At 44.6% G+C, this 21,476-nt stretch overlaps 1 protein-coding gene across 1 annotated transcript in view; it reads right to left on the bottom strand.

Annotated features, from left to right (window-relative positions):
• Nucleotides 1-6,421: 6,421 nt before the first annotated feature.
• The window catches only part of MACO1 (macoilin 1), a 56,581-nt gene continuing 41,526 nt past the window's right edge, over nt 6,422-21,476 (bottom strand). Inside the window, exons 7-11 of the mRNA XM_059915981.1 lie at nt 19,430-19,588; nt 17,867-18,049; nt 15,717-15,837; nt 12,710-12,884; nt 6,422-8,380 (exon numbers count right to left, since the gene is read on the bottom strand). Of these exons, the coding sequence (XP_059771964.1) occupies nt 8,178-8,380; nt 12,710-12,884; nt 15,717-15,837; nt 17,867-18,049; nt 19,430-19,588 (841 nt within the window). The 3' untranslated portion in view covers nt 6,422-8,177. The remainder of the gene's footprint in view (nt 8,381-12,709; nt 12,885-15,716; nt 15,838-17,866; nt 18,050-19,429; nt 19,589-21,476) is intronic.

Raw genomic sequence — 21,476 nt, 5'->3', positions numbered from 1 at the left:
GGACCATTTTCATCACCCCCATTTGACAGATGAGGAAAGTGAGGCACAGAGAGTTCAGGTGACTTGGTCCAAGCTGTGTCCAACCGCAAGCATCCTAGTGGGTGGGCGTCACATCACCCGCCTCTGCTCTCACAAGGAATTCAGTTTATTCAGAGTCAGGGCTGATCAGTGGGCAGACAGCCTTATGCACAGGGCTTCCCCCACAAAGGCCCTGGTATCTGCTGAACCGCCTGCCATGCTGCCTGCAGTGCCCTGGCTGGGCTAATTCCTTCGGTTCTCAGGACAGTTTTGGCTTCCAGTGTGGCGGCTGGGATGGCGAGCTCTCAGGAACAGGGAGCACGTTAAGCTGTCAGTTCCCACCCCCGGGGGCCCAGCTATATAGAGGCCTGGGAAGTTGTAACATGCTCTCCCAAAGCTATTTTTGATAGTTCAAAAAGGCTGCACAGGTGACTTGAAAGGTAGAATTCTCTTGCTTTTCAGCTCCACTGGCCCCTGCGGTGGATCGGAAGTCCTATGAGCAGTTACCCCCTAGACGAATACAGTATTGGTAATAATCAATAATACACGCAGTTACTTTTGTTTTTTGGTAAAATCCTTAAACGTGGAGCTCATGGGAGAGGAAGATAATGAAAGGGGCCTGGTGGCGGGAAGGCTAGGACCCACTGCCTGGGGCTTCGTCTACTAGAACTATAGGTGCGGTGACTGTTTGTGGGCTTCTTGGTCCCCCAGCCCAGCAGCACCTTGGCTTCTTGTTTGTAACAACCTCTCTATTTTTGTGTGTAGCTTGGGGCAGGGGACACATGCTCTGGCCCCCACCATGAAGCTGAGGGGGCCCAGGCTCCCGCTCTCCACCCCAAGGTTCAGCCAAGGGGAGGGCAGAAGACTCAAGCTTGCACAATTTCTCTCTATCAGGCAGCTTTTGCTGTGGTAACAAACAGTCCCCAACTCTCAGTGGCTTACACCAGTAACTTCTTTTTGTGTTCACGGGCCTGAGGGTTGGTTTTGACTCGACTCAGCTCCCAGCTAGGTACGGCCCCTCTCTGGGAAGTACTGTTCTCCTGGCAGAGAGAGCCAGAGGCTAGCCTGAACCACTCAGGTTCACTTAAAGCTTCTGCTCAGATCTGGCACAGGTGCTGTCCACTCACATTCCAGAAACCAGCTGGCACCCAGGAGGGTGGATGTATAATCCTCTCAGTGGGGCTGGAGTGGACGGTTGGGAACAATCATACATATCTACCACAGACTCTTGCTCGAGAGAGGCTGGGTCACGGACTCCTTTACCCCAGGGACAGGGCCCCGGCCCCACTGAGCACTTCCTGCCTGCGAGAGCCCGCACTGGCTGACTCCTGTCTCTCCCAGCTGGCTTCTCAGCTTCCAGACAACACTGTACGGGCTCGCCCCGTACCTTTCCATTCAATTCCTTTTTGGATTTATACTGGCCACTGTCTGTGTCTATGGCTTGCAATATAAAAACCTCAGATAAGAAGAGAACACATAGTAACAACAAATTTAAGGTGATGCTAACAGAATTTCATTTTGGAAACTGGAGGGCTAACAATTTAAACGGGTAAAATCACCGTGATAAATGTGGTTGGTAAGGCGAGTCCAGGACAAGGGCCAGAAGGGAAGCCCAGGGGCCGGACAGCGGAAGAGAGCCGACTAGGGTCTCTGCAGGGAAGGTGGGCAGACAGACCAGCTTCCTGCACAGCTCAGTTTGGCCAGCTAAAAACACCTTCGGTCCTGGCCCGGCCCCAGGCCTGCAAATGCCCGTAACACCTGTCTGAGGCTCCAGACCCCAGCCAGGACTGAGGCTTCCTCTCATTATCCTCTAGTTCCGTTTCTCAACCCTGACTGTACATTAGAAACCCCTGTGGAGTGTAAACAAAACAAAACAAAGCCCAGGTTCCTCCCAGCCTGGTTAAATCAGGCTCTTTGGGGGTGGGCCCTGGGGAATGGGCATTTTTAAGAGCTCCCCAGGTGGTTCTAACGAGTGACCAGGGTTGAGACCTGAGGCCTACTCCTCCGCCAGATTCTGCAGGGCATGGAGAGGGGTGCCAGCCCCGGGATGCCAAGATACGTAGATTTTTCAGCAGAAAACAAACAAAAATCTGGATGTGAAATCTCCCAATTTTCAAATGTTGAGTTGTTGTTTTGGCTTTTAATTACATTTAAAGTGTGTTTTAAAAACCATTATTTTTTATTATAAAAGTAATATTAGGTTTATGGTGGAAAATTTGGAATATACAGTGAAATGTAAAGAAGAAAATGAAAGTCACCTATAATCTTAACTGCCCCTTGGGTTCTGAATACGGAATGATTCCAGGACATTCTGAAAGAAAGTTCCTACTTCAATGCACTGGGGGAGAGGGGCCCCCCGGAGTCTTTTCCTGTGAAAACAGAGTTCCAATTCTTGAAAGCCTGGACATTCAACACCTTTAAAAGGCTGGTCCCTTAGACTTTTTTTTTTTCTTTTTTTATAAATTTATATTTATTTATTTACGTCTTTATTTTGGCTGTGTTGGGTCTTCGTTGATGCGCGGGCTTTCTCTAGTTGCGGCGAGCGGGAGCTACTCTTCATTGTGGTGCACGGGCTTCTCGTTGTGGTGGCTTCTCTTGTCGCAGAGCACGGGCTCTAGAGCGCAGGCTCAGTAGTTGTGGCATGCAGTCTCAGTAGTTGTGGCTTGCAGGCTCAGTAGTTGTGGCACACGGGCTTAGTTGCTCCGCGGCATGTGGGATCTTCCCGGACCAAGGCTTGAACCCGTGTTCCCTGCATTGGCAGGCAGATTCTTAACCACTGCGCCACCAAGGAAGTCCCCCTTAGACCTTTGGTGCTTGTCAGAGACAGACTTTGAGAACCCACCTTATTTTTTAGATCAACATTTCTTCTTCCTAATACATAATAACAAAAATTACTATCAGAAAGAAAGAAATCTTTAGGGAAGAACCTCTGCTCTCCAGTGGAGCCAGCGCTGGAGGTGAAAAAAAGACCTCTGGCTAAGATCGCATGTGCCCTCTGGTGGCAGCTGGAGGGGATGGCTTCACAGGGCCATCAAGTCAGTGGTTCTCAAAGTGGGGTCCCAGGACCCAGCCTCACCTGGGAACTTGTCAGAAACAACTTCTCAGGCCCTACCTCAGTTCTTTTGAATCAGAAACTCTGAGTGTGGGACCCAGCAATTTGTGTTTTAACAAGCCATTTAGGCACTTCTGATAAGCCCTAAAGTTTGAGAACCATTGTTCTAGGTAAGTACAGGCCTGGTACCAGATAATGTGTCAAAACAGCACAAGCTCTGAGGACAAAAGGGAAGGAAATGGTGAAGGCGCTGGTGCTGGACAAACACCTCCTCAAGGTCCCTGCCCACACTCGGCCCCATCTCCCTCTCAGCCCTGAGGTGTCAAGAGGCCACAGAGCTGGGGAACAGGGGCAGAATGGACCACTGCCCAGAGTAAACCCATCCAGGCTTCTTGGACGGGGCTTAAAAGGCCACACCACATTGTGTGAAGCTAAGCCTTGGATTCTTAGGACAGAGATCAGAGGTATAAGGGCAGGGTGATTCCAGAACCCTAGCAAGCCCATCCTGAGGGGATGCAAGACTTGAACTTCAGGTAGAGGCAGAGGAATGAAAAGCGAACACTGAGGCAGGAATAAAGCAGGAACAAAGTAAGCCCAAGGAAGGAGGGGGCCAAGAAAAGAAGTGTGCTCCCCTTGGGCAGATATATCAGTCTTTAACCAGATACCTTCCTGGAGGAAATGCTTTTATAATTCGATTACTGTCAGAATGAAAAAGCCCCACATTGACTCAAGATGCAGTGGGGCTGGCACTTGGGGAAATTGGGTCTGAGGCTCCAACTGGATAGAAAACGCCTAGGCCCCCAGCAGGTTCCCTGCAGCGAGGCTTCCCTGACAGAGAAGTGATGGTTTTCAGGGCATCCAGCTGTTTAGGAAATCTCTGCACCTGGCAAAGTTAAGCAGGAGTTTGTAGAGAAAATCTGACAAGAAAAACAAGGTTTCAGCAGAAACCAGAGACAGGCAGATGGAAGCTGTCATGGTAAATACGCGACTTCAAATTTTCTCCTCCCCTAGAAACAGTTCTGTTTATACTGTCATTCTAACAGTAGTATTAAAGAGATGCTCTGATTCAGTTAAGACACTGTATTTCAGGTTACATGTCCAATCTATTAATTAACTTTATTCACTCAGTAAGTATTCATTGAGCACCTACTGTGTGGCAGTCATTGTTCTAGGTTCTGGGGTTAAGCGGTAAACAGATGAAAATCTCTGCCCTCAAAAAGTTTACATTCTAATGGCGGGGAGGGGAGAGATAATAAACAAAATAAGCAAAATGTGTAACACTTTGAGTTCTTCATCTCCAGCTTGCCCCTCAAAAATTAAGCTCTTATTCTGAATTTTCAAAGCTGAACTAGGAGAGTGACAGCGTTGAGAGTCTTCGGGTTAGAAAAGTCAGCTCAGGCAGGGCTTCTAAACAAGTTATATGCAACCGAATCACCCGGAGACATTGTTAAAGGGCAGATTTAGATGGGGGCCTGGGGAAGAGCTCCCAGGTGCTGATGCTGAAGGCCCACAGTGCAGACCACGCTGCTGAGGACCCCACTTGGGAGTCAGGCTGCGGGGATGGAGCTGGCCCGGAAGGCAGACTCCCAGCCAGACAGGCCTCACGGCCACTCCCTGCTGGAGCTCCAGCTCCTAACCTCATCGGAGGCCCTAGCTAGTTCACAGAGCACTCCTCTCCCTGATTTCCACAGCAACTCCTTCCGGCAGGCTGGGCAGCCAGGAACAATACTCCTTCTTAAAGGGGAGGAAACAGCACCTACCCCAGGGAAGTTGTGCTGGTGGCAAAGCCGGGAGCAGACTCCCATCCCTGTCTAGAGGGCTTTGCCTGGCCTAGAACAGACTAGGGCCTTTAAAGAGGGGAGATGCTGCAGGCTTGTGAAGAAGCCAGCACAGCGGCAAGCATCATTGAGAGTCACAGAAATCCAGGCATTTACAGGGCTCAAAGGGCCTTTAACCTAAACAGGTCTAGTTGCTGTGGCCCACCTGAAAACGGTTTACTAGCTGGCCTTCACTGAATTGGCTTTGGGGTGGGTTTCCAGTTTACCTGTTTGTCTCCCTCTGGCGTGATGTGAATTTCACAGGAAGCAATCTGATAGCAGCTGTCAGAGATGTTCAGCCCTTCCAGGTGGCTTGCCATAGCCTGAGTGATGCAGCCAGGTGAGCCTGGGGAACTGTGATGGCAGGAGAAGGGACTATTCCCTTTCTTTAGGCTGGGAGCCATGAGGAATTGCTCATTCTCATTTTATAGGATGTCTTGGAAAGATGATCACAGAGGGAATGGGCACACAACAGCTACTTCCTTATGTCAAGTTGGGAGACGTCAAGTCAAAACACACTCAGCCCACGCTTTCTGTAAATATTTAACCATCCAGAATGGCAAACACTGCTTTATGGCATGTCATAAATGATACTGTACTAAGACGGAACCATTTCATGATGGGCCTAGAGTAACAAAGACAACAACTGGAGATCTCCTTGGTGGAAAAGAACATGACAATGAGAATGCTTTGGGCAGACACATTCCTTCAGGGAGGGCCAAGGCAAAAGCCAAGCCGCCAAGCCGAGGCGTTTCCCCTGGGGAACTCTGCTCACGGTATAAAGTGTGGTATGTTTGCAAGAGCCTAAATGGCTGAGACTCAGGAAGGCTATCCTGCAATAGGGACGGGGCTGAGGTGCCAAGAGCAGAATTTTCCGAAACTGGAGCCAAGATCAATTTTAACAATGGCCAAGAGAGGAAAACAGAGGCTGAGAGGGGCAGCTGGCTTCTCAGAGGATGAAAACAAGGGAGGACTAGAAACAAGGGAGGACTATAGAAGCGGTTACCCTGGAGATCAGTTCAGGATCTGTAGCAGATAGGAAACCCAATAGGGTATTGGTCACAAACTGGCCTGACAAGATTCCGGAAAATGGAAATTTGCTCTCAAAAATTTCTCACCAACTACCTTCCAACCCCACCCCTAATGTGCTTTTTTAGGAAAGGAGGATTGTACCAGAAAACAAGTCAGTCTTGGTTCTACTCAGATGCCAGAGAGAAAGGAAAAGGGAGGGAGAGAGAAAAAGGGAAGGAAAGAGGGAGGGAGGAAGGACGGAGGAGGAGGGAGGGGGAGGAAGAGGGAGGGAGAGAGAATGAGAATGGATACATCCGAAGTAAGACTAGAACGAAAACTACTTGAGAGCCTGGATGGATTCATCCCAAATCCTGTAACCTGCACCCCGTGGCACCCGTTGCCCGGGACACTGCCACTGTCAGGGTTCGGAAATGAGGACAGAACAAGAGTGAAAATCTAAGGCCCATTCACAACAATCTACCTTGTTGTGCCCTCCTGAAAAGTTAAAAAGGCAGAAAACTAGTTTTATCTGTAAGAAAATGTTTATTCTTTTGAACCCCACAGGAAAAAAAAAAAAAAAAGGAATGCAGCCAAGACCAAGTATTTAACCAAAATAGTGTCCCAAAAGGCAGCAAAATGGGGGAAACCTCAACACAAAGTCAGTGACAATTTTCCATGTTTTTGCACAAAGATGAAAAAAATCTGTGACAATTCTGAGTAACACTTTCATGGTGACAATTACACAAGATGATTCAAAAATGCAAAATGGCAGCAACATGCATACCTGGCTAAAGCTAGGTTTTAATCCCAAAATAAGATCAGTGATTAAAAGGAAGATTCTTTTTAACACTTCTATTTTGCTGACTTGCTTGTCCTACTTAATTTGCTTTAAATGAGACGTACATGCCAATTAACAGGAAATTTTAGAAGAACTATGTCCTTCCAGAATCCATGGCAAGGAAGCCAAACCATTCTATTTGGTTTCTTAATTTTCCTAGGTTCCAAATACAATTTTGCTTTGCCCCTCCCTCTCCCAGCCCCTCCCTCCACCCACTCCCTGATTCTTAAACACTTCCAAAGGTTGCCAGTGCAAACACTTTTCTACCAATGTATAATATACACTTGAGACTGAAATCTTTGTGCAGAGTTTTGAGTTTTAAACTCTTTAAAAAAAAAACAAAACAACAAACCTTCCTTGGCACAAGAGCTGAGGAATTGTCAAGTTTCTTTTAAATCGTCAAACACAAGATGACGAAAAGTGGAAACCACAGTTAAAGGAAATTTTTAAAAAATAAAACAAAACAAAACCTAGAACTGCAGCTTTTATTAGCCGGCATTGCAGTCTCTCGAACACAAACACCGCCCAGCTCCCCTTCCCAGGGTGCTTGCCTCAAGACAAGTCCAGAACACTGTGGTGCTTTCAATGAAAGGAAACAGAAGGTGTGGCTGAAGTGGTAACACACAGCCCAGCTACCCACCAGTTCTACAGCAGGATCCGTAGTGAGCTTGATACAGAAAGAAAGGTAGATGATGGTAAAGGGGGAAATTGTTTAAAATCAAGTTTCCTCTTGAAATGTCTTTTCCCAAGGCACTGTGAACAAGACTGCTGCTAGCAATTTTCTAGGACTAAACACACCGATGGGAAGATACACATGTCAGACACAACCCCTGTTACATTCTCACAGCTGGTCTCATCACCTGAGTCTCTCCCCTCGGCTGAAATGACACTCCTTGAATTTGTTTGGTCCTTGGAGGGGTAATCAACTTTTGTTTTCTGTAATTTTAGTAATCATCTTCTTTAATGCAGCTATAGCATCAAAGCTGTGTTAGGTTATTTAAACCTTTCACGCTAAAAACTAAGTTTTCATTGTCATCCCATGTGAATCCAATGTGCAGGTTTTGCTTGCTGATTTAAGAACAAAACAAAACAAAAATAAAGGGTTGAGAAGGAAAAACTCTGCTTTTTTTTTTTCTTCAAGAGGAAACTGTAAGAATACATAAAAGGCAAAATTGGCTACTTGAAATCCAAGAATGGTTTTAATGTATTGGCCAAGAAAAATAAACTGCAAAGTTCTGTGAGGTCTTCTAAAAACTTACAAGAAAAACTGGTGGGCAGTTCTAATCAGACTTGGATGTTATCTTTTCCCCCCTTTTTAAAAACGACAACATATACAGTCCCACAAAATACAATATAAACTTTTTTTAATCTTGACTGCCAGAGACGCTCCTTTGTGATGCCTTCTGATAACCAAAGCCTGGACAAAACACACTGCTGGCCTTCATTTCTTCAGGGGCTGGTAAACAGAGGCATTGGGATCGAGTCCAGAGGGGCTGGTCTCCACAAATTTGGAAGAGTAGTGTGGGGAAACGGGGCTCAAGGGGCTGGTGGCAGCACTGTATGTTATGCTGGGCATGACGGCCATGACTTCGGCTATCTTCTGTTTTAGGTCCTTGATTTCCTGGTCTTTCTGAAGAATTTGTCCTGGAAGATCAAAGACCCACCATTAGTGAGAAGGGAGGGCTCACCCAACACAATGCCCTCTTGGGCCCATCGATCCCAAATGGATTCAACTCCAGCTTTGATGGTTTGTAAGGGGAGACACACTTTTCCTGTAATGTGCCAAACAGTAAATATTTAAGCACTGTGAGCCACATACTGTCCTTGTCGTTTTTTTTTTTTTTTTTTAAACCATAGAAAACTGCAAAAACCATTCTTAGCCCACGGGTGGTACAAGAAAAGGTGGCAGGCCAGATGTGGCCTACAGGTCATGGTGTCAAGAGGAACTGCGTTTAGGTAGGTGTGACGAAGCAAAGAGCTCCATCTCCAGGAACCACATTTTCAGCTCGGCAGTCACCAGGGCAGCCGAAGAGGGTGCTGCTTTTGAACTAGGGCTCTACCTCTTGCGCGGAAACATTTTTCTGGGAGGATGGACTATCTCTGAGTATCAGACCAAGGAATCCAACCAGCTCCTGCCTGCCGCAGGGCCACTTCCCTTTCTGTGCTTCTCCCATGCTCTCTGTGTTAACTCGTGAGGCTTCTGTTTCTACTCCCTCACAAAGCTTTCCCTGCTCCTTCCATCTAAATCACACCCTACCCCCAGCCCCCAACTCCTCGATTCTCAACACACCCTAAACTTTCCTTTCTGTCACTTTATTCTTTGTAATAATGATAATAATTACAATAGCTAACACGTATGTGCCAGGCACTGTTCTAAGTGCTTACAAAGACTAACTCATTTATTTATCACAACAACCCTATCAGGTGGGAATTATCATCATCATCATCCATTTTATAGATGAGGAAACCGGGGCACAGAGAGGTTGAGTGACAGAGCTGGGATTCAAAACGATGCAATTTGGCTCTAGAGTCTGCACTCCTGCCGACTGCATTCTTCTGTCTCCGGTGAGTGTTCATTTGGGTGATGATTTGTGTCCATCATCTCTCCACTGGCCCATGAGCTCCATGAGGGCTGAGACTGTCTCCCCGCTTTTGTCCTTGCCAAATCCCTAGTGCCCAGCCCAGTGGAAAGCTGAGGCCCTGCAAGGTATGCATCTTGCCCAAAGTCATTCAGTTATTAATGACTGAGCAGGATTTAAACCCAGGACCACTTTGTTCCAAAGCCCATGCAATTTCCATCATGCTTTGATGCTCCCTGCTCTACTAGGGGAAGGACACTTAGGAGCAGCCCTTCAGAAATTTAAATGCTGAAAAAAGAAAGAGATTGTATTTGAGTTGCACTCACTTTGAGTCCTACAGAAGACGGTAATATATTTAAAATGTAAGAGAGCGTGGTGGCTTATTTTAAAAAATGATATAGTAGATGAAAGCCATTTTGGAACCAAGATGAATCAAATGATATAGAAAGTAGGAAGGAGAAACCCAACAAGGGGCTTGATTTAAATTATAAAGTTGGGTTCTTATTAGAATATTCCAAGCATGAGCATGACAGTGGAGGGGAGTAGTGGGGAAGGCGGCAGCAAAGAGCCACCCCCCTCTGGCTTCCTTCATGTCCCCTCAGCTTCAAGTAAGCATCAAATATCCTCCTTCCCTTTGAACGAAGTAAGCCTCAGATGAATAAAATACCTAATGGCATCTGATATATGAGCCACTGTATCTTTTTTCCATGAAGATTTAAGTTTGATTTCTTTAATCAGTAACGTACAAACATTCCCAGAGCTTTGGAAAAGACAGTTCTCTTTGCTTTACGAGAATTTCTGGGCCAACAAGGAAGCATAATCTGTGCTGGGAAGCCAAGCTCCCCTCGGCTACTCTGAGACCCAGGTGCTGCTTCACTCCAGGAGACAACCTCTTTCAAGTCTGCAAATCCAAGTAAAAGGGATGAGGCAGAGAGAGGGTAGCTACTTCTCAGGGAGCTGAGCCAGGCAGGCAAAACACCAGCGTATGGTCAGAAGTTTGGCTTTAAAGCAGGATTCCCAAGAACCTTCTTTTTAAATGCCTTTCCCTGAGTCCACAGATTCATAAGCCTGATTCTCAACCCCTTCTCTTCTTGCTCTGCTACTGCCATCCCAAGCCACTCCTATGGCTTCACTGAATTCTCACAACTTCTACATCCCACCCCCAACCCCGGGGTTCTGGCCTTTTCTCTGGGGTTTAGGCCCCAAATTCCCACTGACTGATGAAGATCTTTCAGCCCAGTGTCCGGTAGGCAACTCCAGATCAAAGCATCCCAAACCAAACTCATTCTCTCTTCTCATTCCTTAATCTGTTTTGTTCTTCTTCCATGGTTCCAGCAACCCTGTTGGAACACGTCACCCCCTTCCTCCTGAAAATCTAGGGGATACATCCTCTAGTACAGCTTAATTCACGGTCCTACTAATCTCCTACTCTCTTCTTCCATGTCCCCCAGCTAGAGGCCACTGGACTGCTTACCTGGACATTCTCAACACTGTCCTTCCTTTGCTTAAATGCCATTCCCTCAGGTAACAATGTTCTTCCCTGCCATTCTCTGCTCTCAGAATTCATCCTTCAAAGTCCACTCAATGGTCCCTCCCTTATGAAGCCACCCTGATCTCTCCTCTGGCCTTTCAAGCTATCTGCCTCTACCTAGTGGCAGCAGGCCTTGTGCGTGGCTTTCCCTAGTGCAGCACTTCTCACAGCGTCCATGTTGTCCTCACGCTAATACTAAGACATTTATCCGCCTTCTTCACGTGCATTCCCTCATGAGCCTAAGTGGAGTCTTCCAGGAGCAACATGGCAAGTGAAATTACAATAGACTGAATGTAGAAACAGAGACGAGAATTGAAATATCTTCTATTAAGCCAGAAATTAAAGAGATTTGCTAAATGTAAAACAATACCACCTTTCTCACTAAATTTTTTTTGTTTTGAGAAATAGTTATTTTCATAAAATGTTATGTTAACAAGTAATATGTTTATTACGTTATTTTTTAAATGAATTAATATATGTTTTAGGTTTTAATTTCTAATACATCAATATTGGTAGACATAATTCACTTGAAAAACACCTCCCTTGGGGTACTCAATAATTTTAAGAGTGTAAAGGGGTCCCTAAGACCAAAAAGTTTGAGCACAACTACCTTAGCGGATCCCCAGCTAGACTATGTCTTGTTCGTCTTTGTCTCCCCTTCACCTTCTAGTAAAATGCTTTACGCAGAGCAAGTGTGAACGCTCTGTAAGTACCTGCTGAAATATTCTTTTCCTTCTATTAAGTCAACTGTTTGAAAATTTTTTTCAGTAATCTATTGGTGGCTTATCAATTTCTTGAACAAAATCTAAATTTATTTTCATCAGGTCATGTCAGGCCTCTGTTCAGAAGCTTTCCAAAGTTTCCCATGTCACTCAGAGTAAAGTCCAAAGTTCTTTCCATAGGCTGCAAAGTTTGGCAGAATGTGGCTCCTGCTACTTTTGACCCTAAAAACTCTCCCCGTCACTCAGGCTGCAGCCCCAGTGGCCACGACACATGTGCTTTTCCCCTAGAGACTTACACGGCTCACTCAGTCTCTTCCTCTCAGTCTCTGTTCAAACGCTACCTATTCAAAGGTTCTTCCATGTCCTCCACGTCAAACCAGCAGCCCTACACACACACACAGCCTGCATCACCACTGCTTTATTTTCTTCACTGCACCCATCAGATCTTATATATTTGCTTGTTACTGTCTGTCCCCTTAGGGATTTGCACAGTGCCTGGCACATAGTAAGTCTCAGTAATATCTGCCGAGGGAATAGCCTGCTCTCCAGACTTTCCTCCCTCCACTCCCTCATCTGCGACCTTCGCTGCAGCAAAGCAGAGCCAGCTGCCGCTCTGAACACATCACGCCCTCCTAGCTTCCCTGGCCTTGCTCGAGCTGTTTCTTCTGTTCAGATGCCTCTCTACCTCTCACCGCCACTACACCGCTTCTTCACTGGGCTAACCCCTTCTCATCATTCAAGACCCAGCTCAGACATCAGCTCCCCTGAGAAAAAGCCCTCTCTAACTCTCCAGACTGGCTGAGTCCCTGCCTCTCTATGTTCCCACGGGCCCTGTACATCCTGTTACATCAGCATCTTTTGGTGACTCTGCAGTTCTCTATTTATTTCTTCTACGACACTCTGAGCTCCTTGAGCAGAGAAACTCATACTCCTCCCTGTGTGCCCTGCACTTGGTATGTTCTCATCTCAAAATGTCTGCAGAATGAATTAATGTGATGATTCCTAGATGTCCATGGTGGGCACTTATCAAACCACTTGGAGAGGAAACGGAAGTGCCTTTGGTTCGAGCTCTTAGGGAGCTCTGCTCTTCGTGTCCCCAGGCATTCTCAGCCATGCCGCGTGACCTGGGCTGCTCTCCTACCTTGGGCAATCTCGAGCTGTCGCTTTGCATCCCCCAGTGCGGAGAACAGGTCCAGCTTGATTCTTGTCTCTGCGCTCAGGCTGTTCTCCAGGTGCTGCGTTTTATCTTGCATGGCTGAGAGGGCTGACATTAACACCTCAGTGTCCTTCTCATTTTCCTTATACTTCCGAAGCTCCTATCAATATCATCAAAGCAGCAATGTTACAAGATAGTTTTGGCATCGATGTCTACAAATTAGCCTGAAATCACAAATAAAATCCCACTATTATTGACCTGGCCCCTAGAACACAGAATTCTGGTGTTTCATGGGTTTAGACCTCGCCCCTTAGAGGGAGTGCAAAGTGTATTTATACAGTGATGTGCACATACAAAAACGATGATTGTATTGGGCTGTTTTGAGATAACTGTGGACTCTGTCTCCATATAAAACACTTCCGGGCTTCCCTGGTGGCGCAGTGGTTAAGAATCCGCCTGCCATTGCAGGGGACACGGGTTTGAGCCCTGGTCCGGGAAGATCCCACATGCCGCGGAGCAACTAAGCCTGTGCACCACAGCTACTGAGGCTACACTCTAGAGCCCGGGAGCCACAACTACTGAGCCCACGAGCCACAACTACTGAGCCCGTGTGCCACAACTACTGAAGCCTGTCCACCTAGAGCCCATGCCCCGCAACAAGAGAAGCCACCGCAAGGAGAAGCCCACGCACTACAACAAAGAGTAGCCGCAACGAAGACCCAACACAGCCAAAAATAAATAAATTAAATAAATTAATTAAAACAATATATATATATAAAACACTTCCTTACAATCCTAATTCAGAACCACAAAGAACTGTTTCCCTGCTGCCAGCTGCAAATGTTGCTGTAATGCTGTAGTCAAATGTGCCAAAACTCTACTCTCAACCTACACTAAAAATTGTAAAAATGTTAATTATTTTGACAGGGTATACTGCAAAATAAGCCCACTTAAAACATCAGATAATGTAGCCTATATATATGTGTGTGTGTGTGTGTGTGCACGCGCGTGTGTGTGTGTGTGTATATATATATATATATACATATATATATATGCTGATATTTAATTTTTCTCATTTTAAGAGAGAAATCGAAACTTATTATAGTCAATTAAAAATACTTAAAAGTTCAGAGAAGAAAATAAAAATCACCCAAAATCCCAACGCTGCAAAAAATTTGGTATTTTCTTTGTCTTTTTTAAGTATATGTGTATCTTTCAGCATAATTGAAATCAAACTATATGTACAATTTTTTAAAAACATATAATCTCAACTGTTCTTTGAAAATGCAATTTTTATTGGCTGTTTAATATTCCTACATGTATATGTACCATAATTTATTAAACAAATCTCCCATTGTTAAGATTATTTCCAATTTTTTTTGCATTTATATACCACTATGATGAACGTCTCTGTATATCAATCATCGGTGAGACTTTTAAATGTTTACCTTAAGGCTGGAGTCTGAGGAAAATATTTTTAAAAAATACGTCGTGACCTTTTCCAGAAAGTTACACTTCCACCAGCAACATACGAGGCCTATTTCATTGTATCCTCACCCAGGTTGATATTACCATTTAAAAATTCTTTGCTGATTTCACAAGAGATAAGTGATATCCAATTTTAATCTATCTGTCTTTGGTGATAGATGAGGATATATTCTTACATTGTTATCAGTCATTTATATTTCTTCTGTGAATTATCTGTTCATATAGTTTGCCTACTTTCTGTGTATCTGAGCTTTTCTTAGCAATCTTTATGAGCTATTTACATATTGAGAGTATTAATTCCTTTTTTATAATATTTGTTGCAATATCTGTACCCTCCCCAATTGACTTTTTCATTTTTTTTTTTTCACTTTGTGATTTAAAACAAAATGGTTTCTTTCCCTGCATTCAACTCTTCCTCTGGAATTTATTTTTGTGTGGTGTGAGATGAGCATCTCATTTTATTTTTTCCCATTGTCTAGCTGCTCCTCAGCCTTTCACTGACTAACCCTTGCTGTTCCATCCATTGTTTTTTTTTTTTTTTCTTTAAATAAATTTATTTATTTATTTTTGGCTGCATTGGGTCTTTGTTGCTGTGCGCGGGCTTTCTCTAGTTGCGGCGAGTGGCGGCTACTCTTCATTGTGGTGTGCGGGCTTCTCATTGCGGCGGCTTCTCTTGTTGCAGAGCATGAGCTCTAGGCACGCAGGCTTCAGTAGTTGTGGCACACGGGCTCAGTAGTTGTGGCGCACGGGCTTAGTTGCTCTGCGGCATGTGGGATCTTCCTGGACCAGGGCTTGAACCCGTGTTCCCTGCATTGGCAGGCGGATTCTTAACCACAGCGCCACCAGGGAAGTCCTCCATCCATTTCTGATGCCACCTTCACTGAACACTAATTTAGACTTTGTCTCTGGGTCATCTATTCTATCCCACTGACCTGGCACTAATTTCTTATGGGCTCCATATGACTCAAATTACTGTAACTTTACAACTTATGACATTAGCCTTAAACATCCCTTTGAAGACCCAACGCCACCAAATACTTGGCTAAGGTACACACAGCCCCAAAACTGGCTATGTCCACAGCACTGGCAGCTTTCCTCCCCATGCATTGCCTGGAATGGCCATCTGTGAAGCTCAGAGCCATCCAGGATGGTCAATTCCCTGGCGATGGACAGAGAATTAGGGCTAAGAAGAGGCGTATACGTTCCAAAGCACACTAATCTGGCCTATAACCTGAAAAAGTGAAATGAATCTCCCGTAAGTCAAATTCTGGTATAAAACATGTCAAGGACCATTAACATTTCTGGCTTGTCTTAGAATCCAGATAAACTAAATATGACTTGAATGAGCTGGACAGGCAAGAGCTTCTTTTGGTCATACAGAGATTTTCGATGCAATGGGCTTTGGCCTGTATCAGAAGGCACCATCTCCACATGGAAGCACAGAGCACCAACCTAACACGGAAGAGGAATTCAAGCGCGATGAAGTCTGTTTTTCCTCCTTTACCTGAACTTTCAGTTCTAGTTCTCTGATCTGGTCTTCTTTCACCTTCATGTCCATTGTGAGCTTCTTGCCCTCTGCTTCTAATTCTCTGATCCGATTCCGTAAGGTTTCGGTGCACTCTCCCCTTATGAAAAAGAAGAGAAGGGAAAAAGAGGATTTAAAAGACTACAGGTCTAACTATATTGCAGGATTGATGTTTTTCTTATACTCCACAGAGTCAGATTTTAGCTTTTGGCTCAGTCTGCTCATTCTCTCTGTTCTTTATAATTTCAAAAATGATCTAAAATAATTATTAATTGGGTGTCTAATATGAGCCAGGTGCCAAGCTAGGTACTTTACCCATACTTCCTTCTTTACTGGGGTAGGGTTTATTATCCTATTTTCCAGAGAAGAAAACTGAAGCTACTTAGATATAATACTAGTTCAAGGTCACCCAGCTTGTAGGTCACAGAACTGGGATAAGAACTGAGGTTTTTCCACCTTGGCAATCCAGCAAGCTTCCCATCAGGCCATATGACTTGAGACAATGCACACAAGCTGAGCAAGAGAGAACCAGACGTGTGCTGTCTCCAGCAGGGGGCAGTGAGTTAAAAAACATTTTCACTTTTGAGGGACTGTGCACTGGGAACGTCACCTTTCTTTAGTCATGAAGTTTTGACAAGACTGGAGTAAACAGAAAAAGAAGGGAGCAGCATTAGGTTGCTTCTCAGGGTTATAAAAAGGATAAACTTAAAAAGATGATGGCAATGGCCAGTCCAAAGCTGGTGAACTGTTTAGGTTTCAGAAACAGCCTGGTGGAGAAGGTAGGTGTCCTTTGCCTACGAAAAGGAAGGCCCAGTGAGAGACTAAAGCCTTGAGATATACTTAAGAATAAAAACAGCCTCTACATAAATGATGGCAAACAAGGACCATCCAAGGATAAGACCAAAGGCAATAAGCTTAACCAAAAGCAAAAGAAATTAAGGGTAGAGACTGAAATCAATGTACTGATTCTCAGGCATAAGAGACACTAAACAATATGGTTAAGAAACTGTCATATCCTCCTCAGGGATTTTTTAAGAAAGAGTAACTGCTGGATGAGTTAAGGAGAGCACAAGCCACACCAGATGACTGTTCAGGAAAATCTCCTGCAAGTGTAAGTGCTTCAGGAACGCTCACAAATCTTTAAATGAGTGAACAAACAACCCCCCCACCCCCCGACATCCTAAGCAGGTTAGTAAAGGGTCTTGTGAATCTGTATAGATGCTAATGGGCCAAGTTAGCTCAGCCATCTGCGGTACAGAGTCTGCTGGGGGAAGGCAGGATCACGCAGGAGAAAGAGTTCTCTCTCCCACTGCTATTTCCTAAAAGATGAAATGATGGTTCACCAATTATTCTACAAATGCCAGAACCCAAAAGAAGGCTATTAACATGCCAAATACAAAAAAGCAAAAAGTAGAATTATATCACATAGACACAAATTTAGGGATAGAAACTTAAAATTAAATAAATAATAATTTACCCTCACCCTGCATCTGTAAACCCATAACTGACCCCCACCATGCAGATGAACTTCACCAGTCAAAAAAACAAAGAAAAAAGAAAAAGTGAAGTAGAAGCCAAAAAGAGAGAGAGACAGAAAGAAAGAAAAAGAGGCTCTTAACTCTCTTCCCCATCTTTTCCAGGTCATTTGACAGTTTGCTGATGTCCAACAAAGACATGAGCAGTCAGTACACAGTGCCTGAGGGACCAAGATTTTATCTTTCTTCCATTTTAAGATTAAAAACACCAGAAACACACAACTAAGAGTAGAGCATAATGTTAGTTCTATAAAGGGAACAAAAGTCCAGGTCGGTTCCCTCAAAGCATTTAGTAATTATCAGTCTTACAGAAAGTGGCTGGAAACCCCTTTCTGAGCAGCATTTTGCCTCCCAGGTGTGGGAGGCATGGAGATTCCCTCATCCCACTTTATACAGCAGGTCACTGAGGGATGAAGTAGTCATGACAGCATGAGCTTGCACAGATGGGGTTTAAACCAGCTAATAAAACAGTACTTAAAAGCAATCCATCCATGCATGATTGTGTATTTCCAGTCCTGCCCAAGGCATCAAGTTCCCATTCTCAGTCCGAGGAAAGCCAACCTTGGATTAAGCACTCAGGTGACATCAACATACCTAGACGCAGCAGCAAATGCAACAGCCCGGGCAGCAGTAGCTTCTTCTAACTTCTTCCTTTTTTTCTCCTCCATTAACTGCTTTTCTACAAAACTTCGGGCTTCCTGCTCAGCTTTTAGCTTTTTCTCCAACTGGCTGATATTCTGCTTATCTTTTTGCTTCATTTGCACAGCATTATGTAACCTATATGGAAATGATTGTCATACAAAGTTTTACAATTAGAAACGTCCAATATAAACCCTGGAGAAACATGGCTCCTCTTTATCATTTTGAGGCCAAAGTAAACAGGAGATTTGAACAGCAAATCATAAATGTCAATTCCCAGAGTGTCCAGGGAAAATACATTGTCGTTATTATTTAACAATTCCTAAACGCCCATAAACAAGCTGCCTTACAAGATACAGAATTGAACCTAGCCTCTGCTTAATTAATGTAAGTGATCTACAGAAGGTAATCCAGAAAATAGGATAAAACAAGTTTCTATCAGAGGAAAAGATAACTGTAGAACTAATTCTAGTGCCCCAAAGCACCTTGAAAGAACTTCAGTCTGAGACCAAGGAAGAGCTGAACCAGATCCATTGAAACTGAGGTAAAGGGTGGGAGGGGAAGGTCTTTCTCTGCCTGAATACAATACGCTGCAGCCTACTGCAGCCTTTCCTTTCCAGCTGGGAGATGTTTTCTCAGAGTATCCCAAAATAGATCTTGTAGTTAGAATCACAGGATGCTTAATTTCAGATAAAAATATCAGCCATATTCCCTTCCCTGCTACTACCACCCCCAGCTTTACGTATCAATATAAGGTGAGTTTCTCTCAATATATCAATGTAAGGTAAGATGTTCTCTATGTAATAATGCTAGAGCCATCAAATACCTACGTGAATCAGAAGCAATGGAAAGGTTATTTGCCTATAATGCTCTAGCTTTTGAGCTACATTCCCTGAAAATGATGAAGGACTGCTCTTTCAAGGAAAAGCCCAGAAAGCTTGGCACCTATAATAGTCATCACTACCCCAGACACACATTGCTTAGAGATTAAAAAAAAGACAGACCCACATTGAGTCAAGAAGTAATTCCAGAATGAATTAATGGAAAGCATAAAAGAATTCATGCAGAAGAGCTAGCTTTTTGTCTGCATCTTCAAATAAAATCAAAGTTCAACATCATTTTTTAGTTCCACAAATCAAAGTAGATAGAGTCTAATCCTCTGGAAATTTTCACTCAAGGGAACAAGAGTTTCAAATTGTGGCAGAAATACTTCTTGTCAATTTTACTCATATTGTCACAAAAGCTCAATAACTATTTTAAACTAAGAGAAGTTATTAAATGAGAGAAGACAGAGTAGTAATATTAATAAACTGTTTTGTTGCAATGAAATAAGTTTTTATAGATTTTATAACATGTTGAATATCTGGTCCTACATTAAATATTTTAAACATTTTGTTTAAAAAAAAAAACCCTCTGCTAGATCCCTTTGTCGTCATGAGCCTTGTGCTCCAATCCCTGGAAACAAGAGCAATGTGAGGCTGCTTGACTCATGGCCAGAGGCCCACAAGGTGCACATACTTGTTCTGCAGCAGCTCATTCTCTTGCCGGAGCTGGCCCATTTCTGAGCGGATCCCTCGCTCGGTGCTCGAGAGGGAGCTGATCTGACTGCGGAGCTCCTGTTCCACTTGCCTGCTGGCCTGCAAGTCGGCCTTTAACTTTTTAATGTCTTGTTCCAGCCTAGGAGAAGGAGAAACACAGCAACTTCATCACTGAGAGGCCACCCCCGGGGCTCTGCGGGAGACCCTGGCTGAAGTCCCTGACTGCTGGGTGGCTGGTGGAGCACCCTGCCAGCAGCTCCCGACATCAACACAACTCCCGTCTGCAATCAGCCTTTGAATCAGTGCTTCTGCCTGGGTCTCCCCCTTCCCACCAGAGGGTAACTTTTGATCCCCCCCAAATATTTGTGAACACTGACAGGTGAAGAAGGTGCCTGTGAGTATCTGAGCTGCTAATAAAGGAGGAGGGGAAGGCAGAGGGAGGGTGCCTGAAGGGCATGGTCCCCTCCCCACTGGTGAATTCCCCATGCCCCTCAGCAAGGGAGATATGCTAATAACAACCAGCTCAGGACCCACATGCTTTGAGACATCCTGATAGATCAGAATCTACTGTCTGAGATTCCCTCCCACCATGGGCCTAGAAGAAAACAGTGTCTGAGACAGCCTCCTGAAACTGCTAGCATCCTTGCTAAATGATGTTCACACTTGTGGTGACTGTGACAGAAGAGCTCACTAGACTCAACAACAATGAAAAAAGGAACAAATTACATGATCTACGAATCATAAGAAAACTCAATCTGTGAAATGAAGCTTGTCTTTTCAATTCCTTACTCCTGTTCCATCTATTTTCTTTAATGCAGTAATAGTTTCACTTTAAGTGATATGTATTAGGGAACTATTACATGCACATGTAGGACTGAAAAGGGTCAACAAAGAATATAAAGTTAAGCCCCCTTCTTCATGAGAGGACTTTACAATTTCACTAGAGGCCAATAAACAGGCATTTAAAATGATTAAACCATAATACAGGAAGGCCATGGTTAAAAACATGCTAAAGGGAGTATCTAATATTTAATGAGAACTTACATGCCAGGCACTGTTCCACAGGTTTTAATGGTATGAACGCATTTAATCTGTACAACTATGAGCTAAGTTGAATAATCTTGGCAATTATTAGTCCCATTTTTACAGATGAAGAAATCTAGATTCAGGAAAGGTTCCAGCCCAAGGTCACACAGGCAGCCTAGCTCTAGACTCCACTCTCTTCTCCAGCAGGCCAAACTGTGGCTCTATCAGCCACAGCATGGCATGGGGAGAAGTGTCACATGAGTTCTGAGGAGAGAAGATGGGAAATGAGTTGGGCCTTGAAAGTTGGGCAGGATTTGGAGAAGTAGAAGGGGAGGACAAGGCATTCTATACAAGGGGAAAACATGCTCAAAAGCTCAAAGGTAGCAACAGCCACAGGCATTTGGAGGCAGAGCAATCAGTCTGGCCTCTGAGGAAGGCTTGTACTCTGGGAACAGGGTGAGAAAGGACAGAAGGGACCTGGCAGATTAGACCATGGAGAACGGCACTGAAGTTCAGGCCAAGGATGACTGCCAGGTGAGACTCAGAAGACACCTTTTCCTACAAACTTACAGTAGGCAAAAGTCAGTTAGCTCTGAAGAGACTCTTGTGCATTTCACTAATCCAACATACCAACAGAACCAAGAATTCTGCAGGGCAATGGTGATCTCTCCTTGGAACTGCCAGGTCCATAGACTAGGTCCTTACAGATATGTTTTAGGAAGCACTAAATCCCCAGGGCCCATCCATCACAGTGATCAACACTTACTAAATACATGTATCGGTTGCCTGGCATTCCTTAGAAAACCAAAGAGCAGCTTTATTTACCTGTCTTACCTTTAGCCAATTGAAGCAAAATCTCAAAACCAAAAAGTCATGAAACATCAATGGTTACCTCCCAGGCCCAGTAGCCAGTCCCCCTGTCCAGTGCCTGGGAACACAGACTAGAGACTTTGTGTTCCAGAAGAGCTGCCGGGTCTCCTGACACAGCTCGCTCCCCAGGG

This window comes from Balaenoptera ricei, chromosome 1 (assembly GCF_028023285.1).
Source record: "Balaenoptera ricei isolate mBalRic1 chromosome 1, mBalRic1.hap2, whole genome shotgun sequence".
NCBI lineage: Eukaryota > Metazoa > Chordata > Mammalia > Artiodactyla > Balaenopteridae > Balaenoptera > Balaenoptera ricei.
This window is presented reverse-complemented; position numbering and strand designations above follow the sequence as displayed.